The sequence below is a fragment of the Gorilla gorilla genome, chromosome 20, assembly GCF_029281585.2.
Source record: "Gorilla gorilla gorilla isolate KB3781 chromosome 20, NHGRI_mGorGor1-v2.1_pri, whole genome shotgun sequence".
Lineage (NCBI taxonomy): Eukaryota > Metazoa > Chordata > Mammalia > Primates > Hominidae > Gorilla > Gorilla gorilla.
In genome coordinates this window covers 7,420,411-7,438,299 of record NC_073244.2, presented here as the reverse complement: position 1 = coordinate 7,438,299, position 17,889 = coordinate 7,420,411, and the positions used below count along the sequence as shown (strand labels likewise).

General features: G+C 58.4%; 1 protein-coding gene across 15 annotated transcripts in view; it reads left to right on the top strand.

Annotated features, from left to right (window-relative positions):
- The first annotated feature begins 561 nt into the window (after nt 1–561).
- TCF3 (transcription factor 3) overlaps nt 562–17,889 on the top strand; it is a 43,729-nt gene continuing 26,401 nt past the window's right edge. For 5 of the 15 annotated variants that reach the window (XM_055371130.2, XM_055371124.2, XM_055371127.2 and 2 more), the window contains exons 1-3: nt 564–880; nt 2,895–3,005; nt 6,780–6,852. In XM_055371130.2, coding sequence (XP_055227105.1) covers nt 2,934–3,005; nt 6,780–6,852 — 145 coding nt within the window. In that variant the 5' untranslated portion in view covers nt 564–880; nt 2,895–2,933. Of the gene's footprint in view, nt 881–2,891; nt 3,006–6,779; nt 6,853–17,889 lie in introns of all 15 variants that reach the window. The other 10 variants (XM_063701937.1, XM_055371118.2, XM_055371121.2 and 7 more) reach the window with 6 other exon arrangements.

Genomic DNA, 17,889 nt, shown 5'->3' with positions numbered 1-17,889 from the left:
GGGGCTGGCCCGAGGAACGCAAATATAACCAAGCAGAAGGCTCCGCGCGGGCGGCCACGCCAACCTGAGAACAAAACTCCAGGACCCACCCCGGCCGCCTCTCGCGGCCTCTCGCTCGCAGAGTCCCGCCTCTGCTGCGGGGCGGGGCCGAGAAGAAATGAGGCGGGGCCTCACCACGAATGGCTAGGATCCCCGCCCATCAGACTTTCGCGGCTTCCGATTGACCAGACTGTTCTGCCTTAGCTTTCAATCTCACGGGCCTTACTCGCTTGCGTCATGGACTAAGCGCACAGCTCGTGTGTGCTTCCGCGGACGGGGATAGTCCGTGTTTTCTCCCCGCGCCGCGGCCCGACCGCCTCCTCTGCGCGTCCCCGCTCCCAGGCTCTGGACCTCACGGGATTCGGGGTCCTCACGAGGGTGCTCGAGAGGCCGAGCTAGGGCGTTCGGGCCCGAGCCGCCCGGAGGTGGCGGAGGGATCCGCGTGGGCCGCCGGGCGGGGCACTCGGGGGCGGGGCAGGGGCGGGGCCTGCACGGGGCGGGGCGGGGCGGGGCGGCGCGGGCGGGGGGCGGAACATGTCTCCCGCCGCAGGAAGATGAGGCAGCGGCGGCGGCTGCGGGCGTAGCGGGCCGGAGCCGACGCGGCGGCGGGCACCGCGGGCACCGCGCACGCCGCTGCCCCAGGGGCGCCCCGGCCGGCTGCGCGCACGGGCCCCGCGGGACGGGCCACGCGGGGGTGGGAGGGGCCCGGGCCACGCGCGCCGCCGCCGCCGCCCACGCGCGACCCTCGGGGGCCCGGCCGCGACGCCCCTTTGTCCGGGGGGGGCCCCCCCGCTTCATGCCGCCGCCCCCCACGCGCCGCGTGCCCGGCGGCGCCCAGCAGGTGAGCCCGGCGGGGGGCGGGGGGCGCGCCCGGTACCCCCGTGCTTTGTGCCCAGGGAACCCCGGCCCGCCCCGCGCGCGCTTGTTGGGGGGGGGCGCGGAGGAAGTCGGGGCGGGGGCGGTGTCGGGGGGCGCCCCGCGGCCCGGGAGTCATTGTTCTCCAACTTCGCGCGGCGCCGGGGGGGCGGCGACGTGGAGGAGCCCGGAGCTCGCCAGGCCCGCGTCGCCCCCGTCGGGCCGGGCACTTCGGGAAACTTTAAGCAGCCCCGGGCGGGGGCGCGGGGGGCGCCGGACGGGCTGTGCAACTTAGGCGCGAGGACCGTTCCCCCCAGCCCGGGCGCACGGGGACCCCGGGGCGCCCCCTTTCTCGGGTAGAGGGGGGCCCGGCCCGGGCGCCGGAGTTTGGGGGGGTGGAGCGCGCGGGAGGGGCGTCCTTTTGTCTGCGCGGGGAAGGTGCCGCGCGCTGCAGGCGCTGGTCGGGGCCGGGCGGGCCGGGGGGGGGCGCGCGGGTAACATCTGCTCCGCGTTAATGCGGGGCGAGGCGGCGGCCGCGCTGCGAGCTTCAAAGGCTCCCGGGCCGCGCCGCCTGCACCGGCTGCGGGGGGAAGGGGGTCCGGCTTCCCGGGCCGCCTCCCCCCGGGAAAAAGGCGTTCCAGCGCGCCCCCCGCCTTCCGCGCCGTGCAAAGTGGCTTCAAACATCCTCCAAGTCTCTGAAAGTCCTTGGGACGCCCCAGAAGTCTTCCAGCTCCCGTAGAATGCCCGTTTTAGCTCGCCACCCCCCCCAACTAAGTCTGTCTTAAAATCGGTTTCAGCTACCCCACAAAAAAAGTGCGGTTTCGTAGTCCTCAAAAAAAGTCAGTTTCACACGCCCTCCAAAAAAGAAAAAAACTGAGCGGGGGAGGGGCTGCGCTGGGGCGCCCGCTTCACACCCGGCCTCCAGTTGGCAGACAAAGAGGGGATTTCTCTGCTTCTGAAGTTGGGTCTCCCTCGACCTCGGAGGCTCCTCCCCACCCCCAGCCTCGGAGGTGTCTCCCGGGCTGCCCCCGTCCCCACCTGGGGACCCCTGGGGAAAGTCGAGACTGGAAGGGCCTGGAGTGCATTTCTTTGGGACGGAAATTTTTCTCTGTACCTTTTTCTGGGGGTGGAATGGGTCTTGGCAGGTGGATCCCCCATCCCCCATCTTAGAATGGAGCCCCCTGGGACCACGCGGGAGCACCCTGGTCTTGGGACGCTCTCCCCGCTCATGGAGGGCAGGCAAGGGATGTTGTCAAAGTTTTGCTTAAAAATAATTCCCGGATACATCGCGACAGTAAAGCAATTTAGGGCTGTTTTTTTTTTCTTTCCTGAATACTGTTGGGGTTTTTTGGGGGGAGGGAGATTGAGGGTGGAGGGAAGCTTTGCTGGTCCCTGCATAGGGTGCGCGTCCCCCCCACCCCCGGCACTTTAAGTCTTGAAGCTTGTTCAAGAGTTTCGTGGTTTTCTGACTTGTGGATTTCCTTCATGTCGAATTTGGGGGCGACTTGGTCGTCAACGGGCTGTGACATCTGCTGGGGGAGGGGGGAATCACCAAATTTCCCTCGGGGTGGGGTAGGGTCGGGCTGTTCCTCCCTTTCCCGGGGGTAGGGGGCCTCAGAGGAAGCCCGGGGGTGGTTGGAAATGAGAGAGGTGGAGAAAGGAGAGGTTCTGGCTGCCCTGCGTGCAGTTTAAACTTGGCAACTTGATGCCCTGGTGGTCCCTGGGGGAGTGAGGGAGTTTATATTTGCACACCCTCCCCCCATTTTTCAGACTCCCTGTGGCCTCTGGGGAGGACTCTACAGGGACCTAGACTCTGGAATTCCAGCTTCCCTGCGCCTGCTCCCAGGGCTCCCCGTGCCCCCAGGGCTCTGCTGGAACTCAGACCCCAGGGCGGTGGAGGGTTTTTTAGGTGGCTTTTATCGCTCTGTGCTTCTCCCACTCACAACTCTTCTCCCCTCCCTGTTTCTCCCTGTCCATCTGTCCCCACATCCACCAAGCAGGGTTTCCAGGCCTGAGGTGCCCGCCCTGGCCCCAGGAGAATGAACCAGCCGCAGAGGATGGCGCCTGTGGGCACAGACAAGGAGCTCAGTGACCTCCTGGACTTCAGCATGGTGAGCCAGGACCCCCGCCCAGCCCCCGACACCCCTTTGCCCCCACAGTTCACGGGAAGGTTTTCAGGGGAGAGTGTTTGCTGAATACTTCAGCGATGGAGCGTCAGCTGTTTGGATGGGAGGAGGCCCCGGTGGGGCTGGGGGAGTGGGCCACTCTCTGGCAGGAGGCTGACACCGCATGGCAGCGCGTGTGCTATGGGGCTTTCGCCCGGACGCAGCATGCTACAGCCTGCTGCTTTACAGATGGGGAAACTGAGTCCTTAGGGGCATGGTCCTGGGCCCCCAGCTTGGCTGGGTAAGCAAAAGGCGGTCTCGATCTTCTGATCTGTAAAATGGGCCTGATCAGGGTCGCTTACCTCGTTGTAGATACAAAAATTAAAAATAAGTAAAAGATCACTGCACTGCAGTCTGGTTGACAGTGAGACCCTGGAGGCCCTGTTTCAGTAAATGGGAGGGGGGCTGGGCACAGTGGTTCCCACCTGTCATTCCAGCACTTTGGGAGGCTGAGGCGGGAGGATCGCTTGAGGCCAGGAGTTCCAAGTCCAGCCCAGGAAACATAGTGAGGCCCCATTTCTCAAAAAGGCAAAACAAAACTCAAAAAATTAGCTAGGAGTGGTGGTAGATGCCTGTGGTCCCAGCTACTCGGGAGGCTGAGGCAAGGAGAATCACTTGAGCCCTGGAGGTTGAGGCTGCAGTGAGCTGTGATTGCGCCACTGCACTCCTTCCTGGGCGATAGAGTAAGATCCTTCCTCAAAGAAGAAAAGGAGGGGGTGCCCAGTGCTGAGAGGACCACTCTCCGTGAATGGGGCAGACACGGCCTGCCCCATACAGGACTCCCCTGGTGGGCAGAGGACACGGGCATGAAACTGACTGTGTGGTTAATTAGTCACACGTGGGTGCTGAATTTAAGCTGCCAGAAGTCAAGCTTGGGCCAGGAGGAGGCTGGGTTGGGATTGAGTGAGAATTCATGGGCCACTGAGCAGACAGCAGTGCCACCATTGTGACTGCCACGGTTATCACTGCGGAGCAGGCAGGCCCGGTGGGGAGGGCGGAGCGGCTCCTTCAGAGTCTTAGGTGGTTGGATCTGTCCCTGAACGGCCCATTTTCCGCCTGGGTGTATGGAGGCTCAGAGGGTGCTGGTCCTCAGAAGTCACACAGTTCAGGCAGGTGCAGTGAGGCTGGAATGCTGGAGACCCCTGGGGTACCGGCCGCTGCCGGGTGCTGTAAAGGCCCGGGGCCTCGGTTTGCCTGCTGGTACAGTGGGGCCATGTGTTACGGGTTCCTGGAGAAGCCCAGGGACCTTGGTTTGTTTCTTCTGGCCTGTCTACAGATGTCCTTAAATCCTGCTCCCCCCACCCCATGCCCAGTGGCAGCGTTTGGGGTTGAAACAGGTTGGGGGAGGGCACTTTCAGTCTGAATTTAATCCTCCCGCCTATGAGGCACAGGCCACTGAGGTCTGTCAAAAACAAAAGTCCCCAAACTGAAACAACACCGGCCACCCTGCGGAAAAAACAGCCCAAGGGCCGGAGGGGCCAAGGCTCCGGAAGGGCCATGCTGGTATTTTTAAGCCCCGTTTTATTTTTGCCTCCCTGGCTGAGTAACCTGAGGTGCAGTTGGGTTGTTTTTTGTTAAACTGACAAGTCACAGACCGCTGGGCTGGAACAGACCAGCGTTTGGGGGGAGGGGGCACAGGTTCGGCCCCAGGACCTGACTCCTCACCTCAAGCCACTCAGCACATCTCCCCATCCCGGGTCGGAGCCGTTCCCAGATGAGGAAACAGGCTGGGAGCGGCGAGGTGCCCGTCCTCTCCGGGCGTCCCCCCTCGGGCTTTACCCAGAGGTGGAGTTCCACCTCCCTGGCCAGGACGGGGAGGCAGAGACAGCCCCTGTGACTGCCCGCATCCCCGCTCTGTTCCTGCGTGCCTGCCTTCTGCCCCTGCCGAGGCTTGGTCCTAGGGGAAGCACTGACTTCCCTGGACCACATTCGTATAAAGTGAGAGAACAGGGAACTCCAAATAAATACGAGGGAGAACGCTAACCCAGGCTGTTCCCAGCGCGCCTTTGTCCTGCCCCGACCCAGGCTAGCTTTGGTCGGGAACGAAGGACCCGCCGGCACTGGCCTGGGCTGACATGCCCTGCCTGGGTCCCAGGTAGTCCCTGGGCCTGAGTCAGGGACTTCAGGAATGAAGGGGGAGCGAGTCCCTAGGACCGAGGCTGTTGGAAGCGAGCTCCCCAGGCCCTGCCGCGTGCGAGACTCCCATGGGCTTTTGGGTTTCACCACGTCCCACACAGCCAGAGCCCTCGGTCCATTTCTCAGAAGAGGAAACTGATGCTCCAAGGGGTGCGGGGGCTGTTCTGGGCTGCTCATGAGGCCTGCAGAGCCCACAGGACACAGCCCGGTACCCCTGTGACCTGTGGCACGTTGGTGCAGCCCTGGTGTCGTAGGGGACAAAGCAGATAGAAACGCAGTTTCCCCCACAGCAGGCCTTTGTTTCCCAAATGGGAGGTTGGCCCTTGGAGGTCTGGGTCCTGGGGAGGCTGGGTGCGCCGGAGCCTGCAGGAGGGGGTGCGGTCCTGGGCGAACACTGCCTTCAGCGCAGGCGCCACCCCTACCCGCAAGACCGTTCTTCCTCTCCAGGGCCAGGTGAGAATGCGGCCTCCATTTCCCCTTCTGCAGGACCAGGGAGTGGGGGACAACCCCGCTTCCTGGGTCCCCTTTGGACTTGTGGATTGTGGCCACAGGCGCTGTGCCTTCGCCTCCTGGCTGGCTGGGGAAGGTGTTGGGGATCTTGGCTGCTCCTCAGAAAGCCCCTGGCTCTGATTCCAGCCACTTTGATCACTTAAGCCCCGATGGGAGCCTTAAAACGCAGCCCCTTGGGGCAGGGCGGAGGCTTGTTGTGTTTTTTTCTGTGGCAAAAGGGTTTGTTGCTGTTGGCTTTTCCGGTTAATGCCTCTGAGCCCGTTAATCTTTAGGGACTTAGTGTTCTGGGTACGGGTGAGCCAGACGGGAGGGAGGGTGGCAGTCCCACACCCCTAGCACCCAGTAGCTGGATCAGCTGTGGGGTGCAGCCTCTCCCCAGCTCCTCCAGCTTCCTGTCGGGCCCTGGGCTCCATCCCGTGTCTTCCTCGACCTGCTGCCTGTCTGAGCCTCGGCTTCCCCTTTTGCCAAGCAAACCCATACCCAGCCCTGGTAGGGGGACACTGGGCCCTACCCCCCACTCCAGGGACCCCAGCTCCAGGGACCCCTCGCTCCAGGGACCCCCCGCTCCAGGGCCTGCCACGCGGGGCCAGTGCACCCACAGGAAACGTGGAGTCAGCCAGGGCTCAGGCATCCGGGGACTCTCCACATGTCTACCTGTTGAGTGTAAACCTCTCGCTTTTCAGAGCTGAAGCGTAAAGACAACTTTGTATCACAGTCAAGAGCTGATAAGTTGTATCCTTCGCCTAATGGGATACCCCTCCCCCCAGAGCAAAGGCAGGGGGAACAGCGAGTTTTCAGCTGCAGGGACTCTGCCTGGCGGTACAGCGGGGTCATCGTCTGGAGTTTTCTCACCCTGGGCGTGGGTGTCCAGGGTGCAGCGTCACTTGAGGGCACGCGAGTCCTCAGAGACTTCTGGTCTGTGATGGGGCGGAGCAGGACGGGCCGGGCCTCGATGGAGCGCAGTCGCAGGTTCCCGGGTGTCCCCAGCTCTGCTCCCAGCTTGGGTTCAAACCCGGGACTGTAGGGTTTGGTTTGCCGCCCGCCCCGCTCACCTCTCCCCTCCCCTCCCTGCAGATGTTCCCGCTGCCTGTCACCAACGGGAAGGGCCGGCCCGCCTCCCTGGCCGGGGCGCAGTTCGGAGGTTCAGGTAGGACCCCGCCTTCCTGCCGGCGCTCGTGGAGTGAGGAGATCAAGGGTCTGTTGAAGATAGTGTGTGGGGCGAGGGAGGCTGGGGCAGCAAAGGAGGGAGACAATGGGGAAAGGGCCACACAGGCCGGGTCAGGGGCAGCGAGCCTGAAGACCCCTGAAATCAGCTGCCGTTGCCCGTGTGACCTGCCTTGGGAGCCCGAGCCCTTTGTCCTCTCGTCCGTCCCGGGCCTGGAGCCTGGGTCTGGGGGCTGGGTGGGGCTTGCTTTTAGGCGCAGGATTGGAGCTGGGCCTGTGTGTGGGTGGGGCTCTCGAGCATCCGATTCTCCAGTCGATCCATAAAGGGGAAACTGAGGCTCTGGAGAGGGCGTGGTGCGGGATCCCGGCTCTCACTGGATCCCACCCACCTTGTGAGCCTCGATGACTTTCATTTAAGCAGGTATTAGGCGCTTGCTGTATGCAGGGCCCAGCACCAGGGTGACCGGCCATTGTGGTTTGCCCAGGACTGAGGGGCAATTCCTGGGACCCGCGGCTTTGAGTGCTCAAAGCAGAAACATCCCAGGCTGACCTGGATGAGCTGGTCACCCTCGCTGATGACACGGCAGTGGGCGGGACAGATAGGGGAGACGTGGGGTCCGGGGGGCGGCCTGAAAATCACACTCTGGAGCGTGGGCAGGGCTTCACGGCACACCCAGCGAGGGCCAGGTTGCCCCAAAGCGGGACCTCTAGTGAAGGTCTCCGCAGAGGGTGTGTCGGGGCAGAGCCCTGAGGGTGAGAGGAAGGGGCCGTGGGAGCATGAGGGGAGGAATTTGCCAGGCAGAGAGAGCAGCCCGTACGGACGCCCTGCGGTGGGACCGGCCGGCGGGGCGGGCTAGGGGCACTGTGCTCGTTGCAGGGGCAGCGGGGAGCCTTGGATGGTTGTGAATGGAGAGAGGGTCTAGTCTGATGTGCATTTGGGCGGCCCAGGCTGGCTGTCAACAGGATTTGGTGGGGGAGGTTGGGGCGGGTGCCCCCGATGCTGCTTCAGAGCCACAGGTCTCTTTGTGGATATCAGCATTTTTCCGGGGAGTGGGGGCCTCGGGTTGGGGCCTCTGAAACTGTGTCCTTCCCGCCTCCGGGATCTGGGTGGAAAGCGCTGCCTGCAGGTTATCTCCAGAATCCCCCAGGGGTGGGCCCTGGCTGGAGTGTCGGGGTTTTGAGCGGTGGGCAAAGGGGGGTCTGTACTTGGGCACTTGCACCCCCACGCGGAGAGACATCGCTCTGCTGCCCCCACTGCCTCACACTGGCCTTCCCCTCTGCGTGAGGAAGTGGCCGCAGGGCTGGCCAGAATATGCTCCCTGAGGCGTGGAAATCCCCACACGCCACCCTGCCAGCCCCCCGGAAACAGCCCCAGGAACCGGACATGCTAATGCTTCCCTGTGTGAGGCAGAGGGTCAGGCCCTGGGGGCTTCCTGGAGGAGGAGGCGCAACTCCCAAGGCCGTCCACCCTCATTCTCCTGGGCCTCTGGGTGGGCTTACAGCAGGGCCTGGTGGGGTGGGAGGTGTCTTCCCTCGTCCCCTGTCGTCTCTCAACCCCTCAGCCCTGGCACGGACCACTAGCTGTGAGATCGGTCCCTGGGTAACCAGAGCTGTGGTGTGTGAGCCGCGTGGCCCTGAGAATGCTCCCTCTGGGTTGCCTCTCCCTGGACACCCAGCACGGTCCTAGCAGGAACCTGCCAATGTTTGCAGATGTATTTTCTGTGGTTCCCAGAGAGTCTCGCCCTGTGCTCCGGCCCTGCCCCAATGCCGCAGGTTGGGAGGGTCTCGCCTTGTCCCCCCACACATCAGGGCGGAGGCTTTGGAGGGCCCAGTGAGGCCCAGTATGTTGCATTTCTTGCCCTTGAGGGATGTGATGTGGCTGCTCCAGCCTGGGACCCCCCAGCTCCTGGACACAGAAGGGTGACCCCCTCCCCGTTCAGTCCATGCAGTTAACGCCGCCTGAGCCCGGGGTTGGCGGAGGATGCAGAGCTCCGAGGCCTGAGTTGGTGGCACCCTCCTCACTGCCTCCACTCCCCCAGGCCCCTGCAGGCTGTGGCGCTGGCCCCAGGTGTGGCCCTCCCGAAGCTCCCGCAAGATGGGCACCTGCTCTCTTCCATCGTCAGGTTCAGCGAGTCGGTGGGTGTGAGGGATGGAGGGACCCCAGCAGGGCCCAGGAGCTGCAGTAGCTCATTTCCCCCCTCCCCACTTCTCCTCTCCGAGGACCCAGGAAGAGGGGAGTTTGGGGCTCATCAGCAGGATGGAGCCTCGGAGCTGTGGGATCCCTTCCCAAACCTCGGCTTCTTCCTGGAACAGTGGGTGCAGCTTCCTTCCAGGCGGGGCCTAGTTGGCTTTGGGGACGCCACCCTTCGCCAGGAGTCCCCAACGCTGATGGCTGATGGGGTCCCCCAGCCGCATTCTCCACCTTGGCCCCTTCTTCATGTGCCCTGTTCTAGCACCCTTTTAAGTCACCTCGCTTTTCTTAAGTTTATTTGAAAGGAAACTTTAGATTTGAGAACCGGAAACCCAGGTGAGAATAAAAGGTGTCCCTGAAAATTAATTAAACGTAAGTTTTCCCCTGTGAGGGGTCTGCCTGTTGTTCGATATTTATAAATATTTAAAAATTGGTGTCGAGAGAGGAGTTAGGTACTGGGCAAGGTGGCTCACGCCTTTAATCCCAGCACTTTGGGAGGCCAAGGCAGGAGGATCGCTTGAGGCCAGGAGGTCAAGGCTGCAGTGAGCTATGTTTGAGGCACTGTGCTCCAGCCTGGGTGACTGAGAGACCCCAACTCAAACAAACAGAAAAGGGGCAGACACAGTGGTTCATGCCTATAATCCCAGCACTTTGGGGGACCAAGGCGGAAGGATCGCTTGAGCGCGGGAGTTAGAGACCAGCCTGGGTAACACAGCAAAACCCCATCTCTACTAAAAATACAAAAATTAGCTGGGTGTGGTGGCGCACACTTGGGGTCCCAGCTACTCGGGAGGCTGAGGCAGGAGGATTGCTGGAGCCTGGGAGGCGGAGGTTGCAGTGAGCTGAGATTGCGCCACTGCCCTGCAGCCTGGGTGACAGAGCCAGACCCTGTCTCAAAACAAAAACAAAACAAAAAAGGCATTGGAGATTAACGAATAGGAAACCAAGATTTTCTGGTTGTCTGGATCGGAAGACATTTAAAACGGGAATAATTTTCGTACGCCTTCTCCCGCCCACCGCCTCCCATTTTTGGAAACCCTCAGGCACAGGTCTCTGAGTGACAGCCCATCTTCTGCCAAAAAAGACAGGATCTGAGGCCACGAGAGACACCAGGAAATTGCTTATTGACAGACCAAAGGAAAGTTATTTCCTATGTTTCATTTCCCCGTCGCTTTCTCTGTCCGTGCGATTGTAAGTGTGACACACGCTCAGAGTGAAAATCCACAGAACGGCACCTCCGGGTTCTGCTTTAAGAGGAAACCGCGGGAGAACCTGGCGCGTGGGTCATTTCCTCTGGGTGCGTGTCTGGGAGTGGAATTGCTAGGTCCCTGGATGCTGCTTCACGTTGAAAACGTCCCTTGTGACCGGGCGCGGCGGCTCAGGCCTGTAATCCCAGCACTTTGGGAGGCCGAGGCGAGAGGAGTACCTGGGGCTAGGAGTTCGAGACCAGCCTGGCCAACGTGGTGACAGCACGGCCTGTCTCATTTGACAGGTGACAGAGATCGTGTCCTTTCACCTGCCACTCGTTTAATAGAGGGCGGTGGTCTCGGAAGGGGATCGACCCTGCGAATGGCTTTCTGGTGAATTTTCTGTTACTCTCTTGGGCCCTTGTCCTTGAAGTTGATCCACTTTTTATTCTGAAGTCTTTCGGGATTCACAGGAAGTGGCAGAGTGTTCTCCTCTCACCTAGCCACCCCCAGGGGTACCATCCCGCCCACCCGTGGTGCTGCGTCAGACCTAGGAAGCCGACATTGGTGCCGTCCACAGATCCTGATCAGATTCCACCGGCTTTACACGCACGTGTGTGTGTGTGTCTGTGTGTGCGTGTGTCTGCACGTCTGTGCGTGTGTGTGCGCACGTGTGTGCGCGTGTGTCTGCGCGTCTGCGCGCGCGTGTGTGCGTGTGTCTGTGCGTGTGTGCGTGCGTGTGTCTGCGTCTGTCTGCGTGTGTGTACACGTGTGTGCACGTGTCTGCGTGTGTGTGCGCGTGCGTGCGTGTGTGTGTGTGTGTGTGTGTGTAGTTCTGTGCGGTTTTGAGACATGCACCTTCCTTAAGCCCAGGAATCACCAATCTCTTCTTCATCTGTACGATTTTTTTTTTTAAGGGACCAGGTCTCACTCTGTTGTCCAGACTGGAGTGCAGTGGTGTGATCATAACTGACTGTAGCCTTGAACTTCTGGGCTCAAGTGATCCTCCCACCTCAGCCTTGTGAGCAGCTGCGACCACCTAATTAAAAAAATATGTATTTTGTAGAGGGCTGGGTCAGCGGCTCACACTGGTAATCCCCAGCACTTTGGGAGGTTGAGATGGGAGGATTGCCGGAGCCCAGGAGTTCAAGACCAGCCTGGGCAACATGGAGAAACCCTGTCTCTGTTTAAAAAAAAGAAAAATTTCAGCTGGGTGCTGTGGCTCACATCTATAATCCCAGCATTTTGGGAAGCCAGGGTGTGTGGATCACATGAGGCCAGGAGTTCAAGACCAGCCTAGTCAACATGGTGAAACCCTGTCTCTGCTAAAAATAAAAAAATTAGCTGGGCATGGTGGTGCGTGCCTGTCATCCCAGCTATTCAGGTGGCTAAGGCACGAAAAGCACTCGAACCTGGGAGGCGGAGGTTGCAGTGAGCTGAGATTGCGCCACTGCACTCTGGCCTCGGGGACAGAGGGAGACCTTGTCTGAAGAATAAAAAAAAATATTGTATAGATGGGGTCTTGCTGTGTTCTCCAGGCTGATCTGGTATTCATGAGCTCAAGTGATCCTCCTACCTCAGCCTCCCAGAGTGCTGTGATTACATGTGTGAGCCACTGTGCCCAGCCCAATTTTTCACTTTGAGTATTTGGTGTAAATGGAATCCTATAGTTTGCAACCTTCTGAGATTAGCTTTTATTCTGTTACGTTAGCATAATTCCCTGGAGATCCAGCCAAGCTGTTGGCTGTATCTTTTTTTTTTTCTTTTTATTGCTGCCTCATTAACTTTTTTTTTTTTTTTTTTTGAGACCGAGTTTTGCTCTTGTTGCCCAGGCTGGAGTGCAGTGGCACGATCTCAGCTCACTGCAACCTCCACCTCCGCCTCCTGAGTTCAAACGATTCTCCTGCCTCAGCCTCCTGAGTAGCTGGGAATATAGGTGCCTGCCACCACGCCTGGCTAATTTTTTGTAGTTTTAGTAGAGACATGGTTTCACCACGTTGGCCAGGCTGGTCTCAAACTCCTGACCTCCAGTGATCCACCCACCTCGGCCTCCCAAAGTGCTGGGATTACAGGCGTGAACCACCGCGCCTGGCCGCCTCATTAACTTTTTAACAACATCAGTAATACAACAATTTACATCACTTTTTTTTTTTTTTTTTTTGAGACGGAGTCATGCTCTGTCACCCAGGCTGGAGTGCAGTGGCGCGATCTCAGCTCACTGCAAGCTCCGCCTCCCAGGTTCAGACCATTCTCCTGCCTCAGCCTCCCTAGTAGCTGGGACTACAGGTGCCGGCTAAGTTTTTGTATTTTTAGTAGAGATGGGGTTTCATCTTGTTAGCCAGGATGGTCTCCATCTCCTGACCTTGTGATCCGCCCGCCTCGGCCTCCCGAAGTGCTGGGATTACAGGTGTGAGCCACTGCTTACATCACTGTTTCTTGAGCACTGTGCATTGGACACAAAGCTTGGCTTATCCACTGGGAATTCTTAGTTCTAACAGGTTAGCGAAATAGGTGCAGTTATTACCCTATTTTACTGGTAAAGAAGCTGAAACTTAGAGAGTTTAGTAACCATCGCGCTAATTTTTTGTATTTTTAGTAGAGGCAGGGTTTCACCGTGTTAGCCAGGACAGTCTCGGTCTCCTGACCTGGTGATCCTCCAGCCTCGGCCTCCCAAAGTGCTGGGATTACAGGCACGAGCCACCAAGCCTGGCCTCATTTGGCTGTTTGATAATGTTTGGAGGCGCCTGTCTGTCCACCCGTGCCAAAAGTGCTGGGATTCCAGGCCTGACCCGCTGCGCCTGGCCCCGTTCGGCTCTTTGATAACGTTTGGAGGCACCTGTCTTTCCACCTGTGCAGGGAGGCTGAGGGCGCCGCGGTCCTCAGTGTGCCAACTTTTCGGTGGTTTCTTTGTTCTTGACTCGGCTGCCCTGTGCATTTTCTCTCTCTCATTGATTTTTCTTGCGGAGAGTCTGCTTCATTGGCAAATCGATATTGATCAATTGATCAATTTTCCTCTTTATCGGCATTTCTTGTCTTTCTAAAGTTTTTGGTGACTTTCAGATCACAGGCCCCCTTTGCTGACTTCTGCCCTCTTCTCTTCCGTCAGTGTGGTGTTGAGGGTTCCACCCCGTGAACCCCATCCCATTGGTTTCCATAATGCATGTTTTTCTCATATTACTGACATTTGTTCCTTTTTTTTTTTTTTTTTTTTTTCCTAATTTCGTCTTCAGGTCAGGTTGCTTCAGAGGTTTCTGAGTTCCAAGTTGGAGGTCCTTTCTTGATTTCTAGATCTCCATTGCCAAAACTCAGCTTTGGCTTAAACGGTAGCTACTGTTTGGAGGACGCAGAGCTCCTCTGCCGAGGCTGAAACATGGATTATTTTTGTCCTTCTTTGTGAGTACTTGAGGGATAGTTGGAAGTGGAGCTGCGAGGCCTTTGAACCATATTTAGATTTTTAATCTGTTTAGTGTCAGGCTGAGAGCAGCGCCATCCCCCTCTGTTCTGTTTGTCGGTTTCTCTGTTGACGTATTTAGTTGCCAGGATTGTGGGCTTGTGTGGGCTCAGACAGTGGGATTTCGTTGTGGGTCGAGCCATTGTCGACAACAAAAAAAACCCTTCCTTGGCTGGTGGTGGTGGTGGCTCACGCCTGTAATCCCAGCACTTTGGGAGGCCAAGGCAGGTGGATCATCTGAGGTCAGGAGTTCAAGACCAGCCTGGCCCACAGGGTGAAACTCCATCTCTACTAAAATATAAAAAATTAGCCAGGCATGGTAGCAGGTGCCTGTAATCCCAGCTGCTCGGGAGGCTGAGGCAGGAGAATCACTTGAACCCGGGAGGCAGAGGTTGCAGTGAGCTGAGATCGCGCCACTGCACTCCATCCTGGGCGACACAGCGAGACTCTGTCTCAGAAAAAGAAACCTCCCTTGAATTGAAACTTCGATATGAACGTTGCAACCCTTCCTTTTTGTTGGCGTGGCTTGGCAGATCTTTGTGCACCTGGTTGTATCTCCTGAGTCGCTTGTTTCAAAACTGTCTTTGGTCGGTACCATGTTTTCAGATTAAAGACGTTAAGCACACGTCCATCTTCGTTCTCAGCCTTTCCTTCCATCGTCTTATTTTGTTTTTCCATCTATGTGCTTCTGACTCCGGATTGCTTCCCCCGGTGTGTGTTTTCTGAAGCTCTGTACTGCTTTGCGGCTCTGCCAGTGGTTCTTTTCTAGTTTTGAATAACACGTTTACGGCCGTGATTGAATAGCGGTTAGTACTCTGCGTTGTGAATAACATGTTTAAACACGCCGTTTCTGGCGCTCTCAACTTCCGAAGTGAAATCGCATCTGCCCCCTTCTGTGAGAAGGTGAAAATTGAGCCTGTATATGTCTCTTCCCTGCTGGTATTTGCTACCAATAAATTGCTACTTTTAAAAAACATTGTCGGAGGCCAGCGGATCATGAGGTCAGGAGATCGAGACCATCCTGGCTAACACGGTGAAATGCCGTATCTGTTAAAAATACAAAAAAATTAGCCGGGCGCGGTGGCGGGCGCCTGTAGTCCAGCCTGGGCGACAGAGCCAGACTCAGTCTCAAACAAACAAACAAAAAAAACAAAAAAACATTGTATCTGTTCATAATTGTGTATTTGCATCTTACTAGGAAACATTTGTATCATTAAATAGTGACTTTGCTACTTACTGTGAGGGCTTGAGTAGATGGCATCTATCTTTTGCGTCAGTTTCCTCATCTGTAGGGTGGGGGTAATGTAGCCACTGCAAGGATTCAGTGAAATGAGAGAGAACTCACAAAGTGCCCCCAGAGGGCTTTCCTTGTGTGGCTGTCTTGTTAGGGCTTCTAGGAATCTCTTGATTCGTAGTTAAACGTGCTCACCATCTACTTCATTCCATAGAACCCCCAGGCTCTGCCATTTCTTTGAGGATCCATGGGGCTTACAGGCTTAAGACAGTCTTCTCGTTTTTTAGGGTAAATCATTGAACTTCTTAAACTTCATCCTTTATGTTCCATGTTGGGTTCCCTCTTGTGTCTCTCTTTTTCTTTTTTTTTTTTTTTTTTTGAGATGGAGTCTCGCTCTGTCACCCAGGCTGGAGTGCAGTGGCGCGATCTCGGCTCACTGCAAGCTCCGCCTCCCGGGTTCGCGCCATTCTCCTGCCTCAGCCTCCCGAGTAGCTGGGACTACAGGTGCCCACCACCACGCCCAGCTAATTTTTGTATTTTTAGTAGAGACGGGGGTTTCACCCTGTTGGCCAGCATGGTCTTGATTTCTGGACCTCATGATCCGCCCTCCTTGGCCTCCCAAAGTGCTGGGATTACAGGCGTGAGCCACCATGCCCGGCCCCGGGTTGGTTTCTGAGCTTGTTTTGAGGGGCAGGTTCTCTGGTCCCCACACTCAGGTGTCGCTGGTGATTCCCATAGACGTGGAAGCAAGAGCATGATGGGGTCTCAGTTATCTCTGTGGTCACTGAAATTCAAAGCGGGGCCCTGTTTCTCTGAGTTGTTACTTAACATCTGTGCTCGACGCCCACTCTCGGGGCCAGCTCTGCCCTCCAGGGAAACCCCAGGGCCTTGGGGGAGCGGGGTTGCGAGGCGCCCCTGGTTCTGGGGGAGGAGGTTGCCAGGCGTCCTCGGCTCTGGTGGAGGAGGTTGTCCCCGGTTCTGGTGGAGGAGGTTGCCAGGTGTCCTCGGTTCTGGTGGAGGAGGTTGCGAGGCGCCCCTGGTTCTGGGGGATGAGGTTGTCCCTGGTTCTGGTGGAGAAGGTTGTCCCCGGTTCTGGTGGAGGAGGTTGCCAGGCGTCCCAGGTTCTGGCGGAGGAGGTTGTCCCCGGTTCTGGCGGAGGAGGTTGTCCCCGGTTCTGGCGGAGGAGGTTGTCCCCGGTTCTGGTGGAGGAGGTTGCCAGGTGTCCTCGGTTCTGGTGGAGGAGGTTGCGAGGCGCCCCTGGTTCTGGGGGATGAGGTTGTCCCTGGTTCTGGTGGAGAAGGTTGTCCCCGGTTCTGGTGGAGGAGGTTGCCAGGCGTCCCCGGTTCTGGCGGAGGAGGTTGTCCCTGGTTCTGGCGGAGGAGGTTGTCCCCGGTTCTGGTGGAGGAGGTTGCCAGGCGTCCCCGGTTCTGGTGGAGGAGGTTGCCAGGCGTCCCCGGTTCCGGCGGAGGAGGTTGTCCCCGGTTCTGGTGGAGGAGGTTGTCCCCGGTTCTGGTGGAGGAGGTTGCCAGGCGTCCCCGGTTCTGGTGGAGGAGGTTGCCAGGCGTCCCCGGTTCTGGCGGAGGAGGTTGTCCCCGGTTCTGGCGGAGGAGGTTGTCCCTGGTTCTGGTGGAGGAGGTTGCCAGGTGTCCTCGGTTCTGGTGGAGGAGGTTGCGAGGCGCCCCTGGTTCTGGGGGATGAGGTTGTCCCTGGTTCTGGTGGAGAAGGTTGTCCCCGGTTCTGGCGGAGGAGGTTGCCAGGCGTCCCCGGTTCTGGCGGAGGAGGTTGTCCCCGGTTCTGGCGGAGGAGGTTGTCCCCGGTTCTGGCGGAGGAGGTTGTCCCCGGTTCTGGCAGAGGAGGTTGCGAGGCGTTCGCGGTTCTGGCGGAGGAGGTTGCCTGTGTTGCCCGCACAGCCTCACTGTGCCTCTGCCTGAGGGCACGTCCTGCCACTTTAGGTGCTCTGGGGACCCCTACTCTTAGGGTGGTGTGTGGTCTCCACTCACATTCTCTTCAGCCTCAGGTTTGTCTGCTCGCGGGCGGGCCACAGGGCCCTGCTTTCCCACCCCCCATCGCCAGACATTAGAGGCAGATCGAAGGGGGAGGCTTTGCGGGATCTCGTCAGCCCCCCAACAAGGAAGGGCTCTGTGGTGCCCCAGAAGCATTTTCTCCCCCACTCCAGATCCCCCTCAGAAGCTGGCAGCATGTGCCACAGCCTGCGGGCCCTGACCAGAAGACACGACAGGAAGATAAACCCAGGGCGGCTGCAGTGTGCGAGCTGGACCGAGGGCATCCTGGTCTTTCATCTTCTCCCATAGCTTGAACTTAGATAAAATGGAGGCTGGGCACGCCTGTGACCCCGGGGCTTTGGGGCATACAAGGTGGGAGGAGCGCTTGAGTCCAGGAGTTTGAGACCAGCCTGGCCAATGTAGTGAGACCCCATCTCTACAAAAAAATTTTTTAAAATTCGCCAGGTGTTGTGGCTCATGCCTGTAATCCCAGCACTTTGGGAGTCTGAGGCGGACGGATCACTTGAGGTCTGGGATTCAAGACCGGCCTGGCCAACATGTATGAAACCCCGTCTCTACTAAAAATACAAAAATTAGCTGTGCGTGGTGGCAGGCTTCTGTAGTCCCAGCTACATGGGAGTCTGAGGCGGGAAAATCACTTGAACCCAGGAGGCAGAGGTTGCAGTGAGCCAAGATCTCACCACTGCACTCCAGCCTGGGCAACAGCAAGACCCTGTCTCAAAGCAAAAGAAAAACATTTTTTTAAATAGTGCTCCACCTAAGGAAAGGCCACCCCCAAATTCAAACCTCTGTCTGATCTCACCCGTCATGACCCCCGGAGGGGCTGGGAATGGGTCTGAGAAGCATCACAAGCTGCAGGGGCCAGACCCAGGCAGGGCAGTGGGACAGGCTGCCATCGGGGTCCTTCACAATTTTAATTACAAGGAGGAAGAA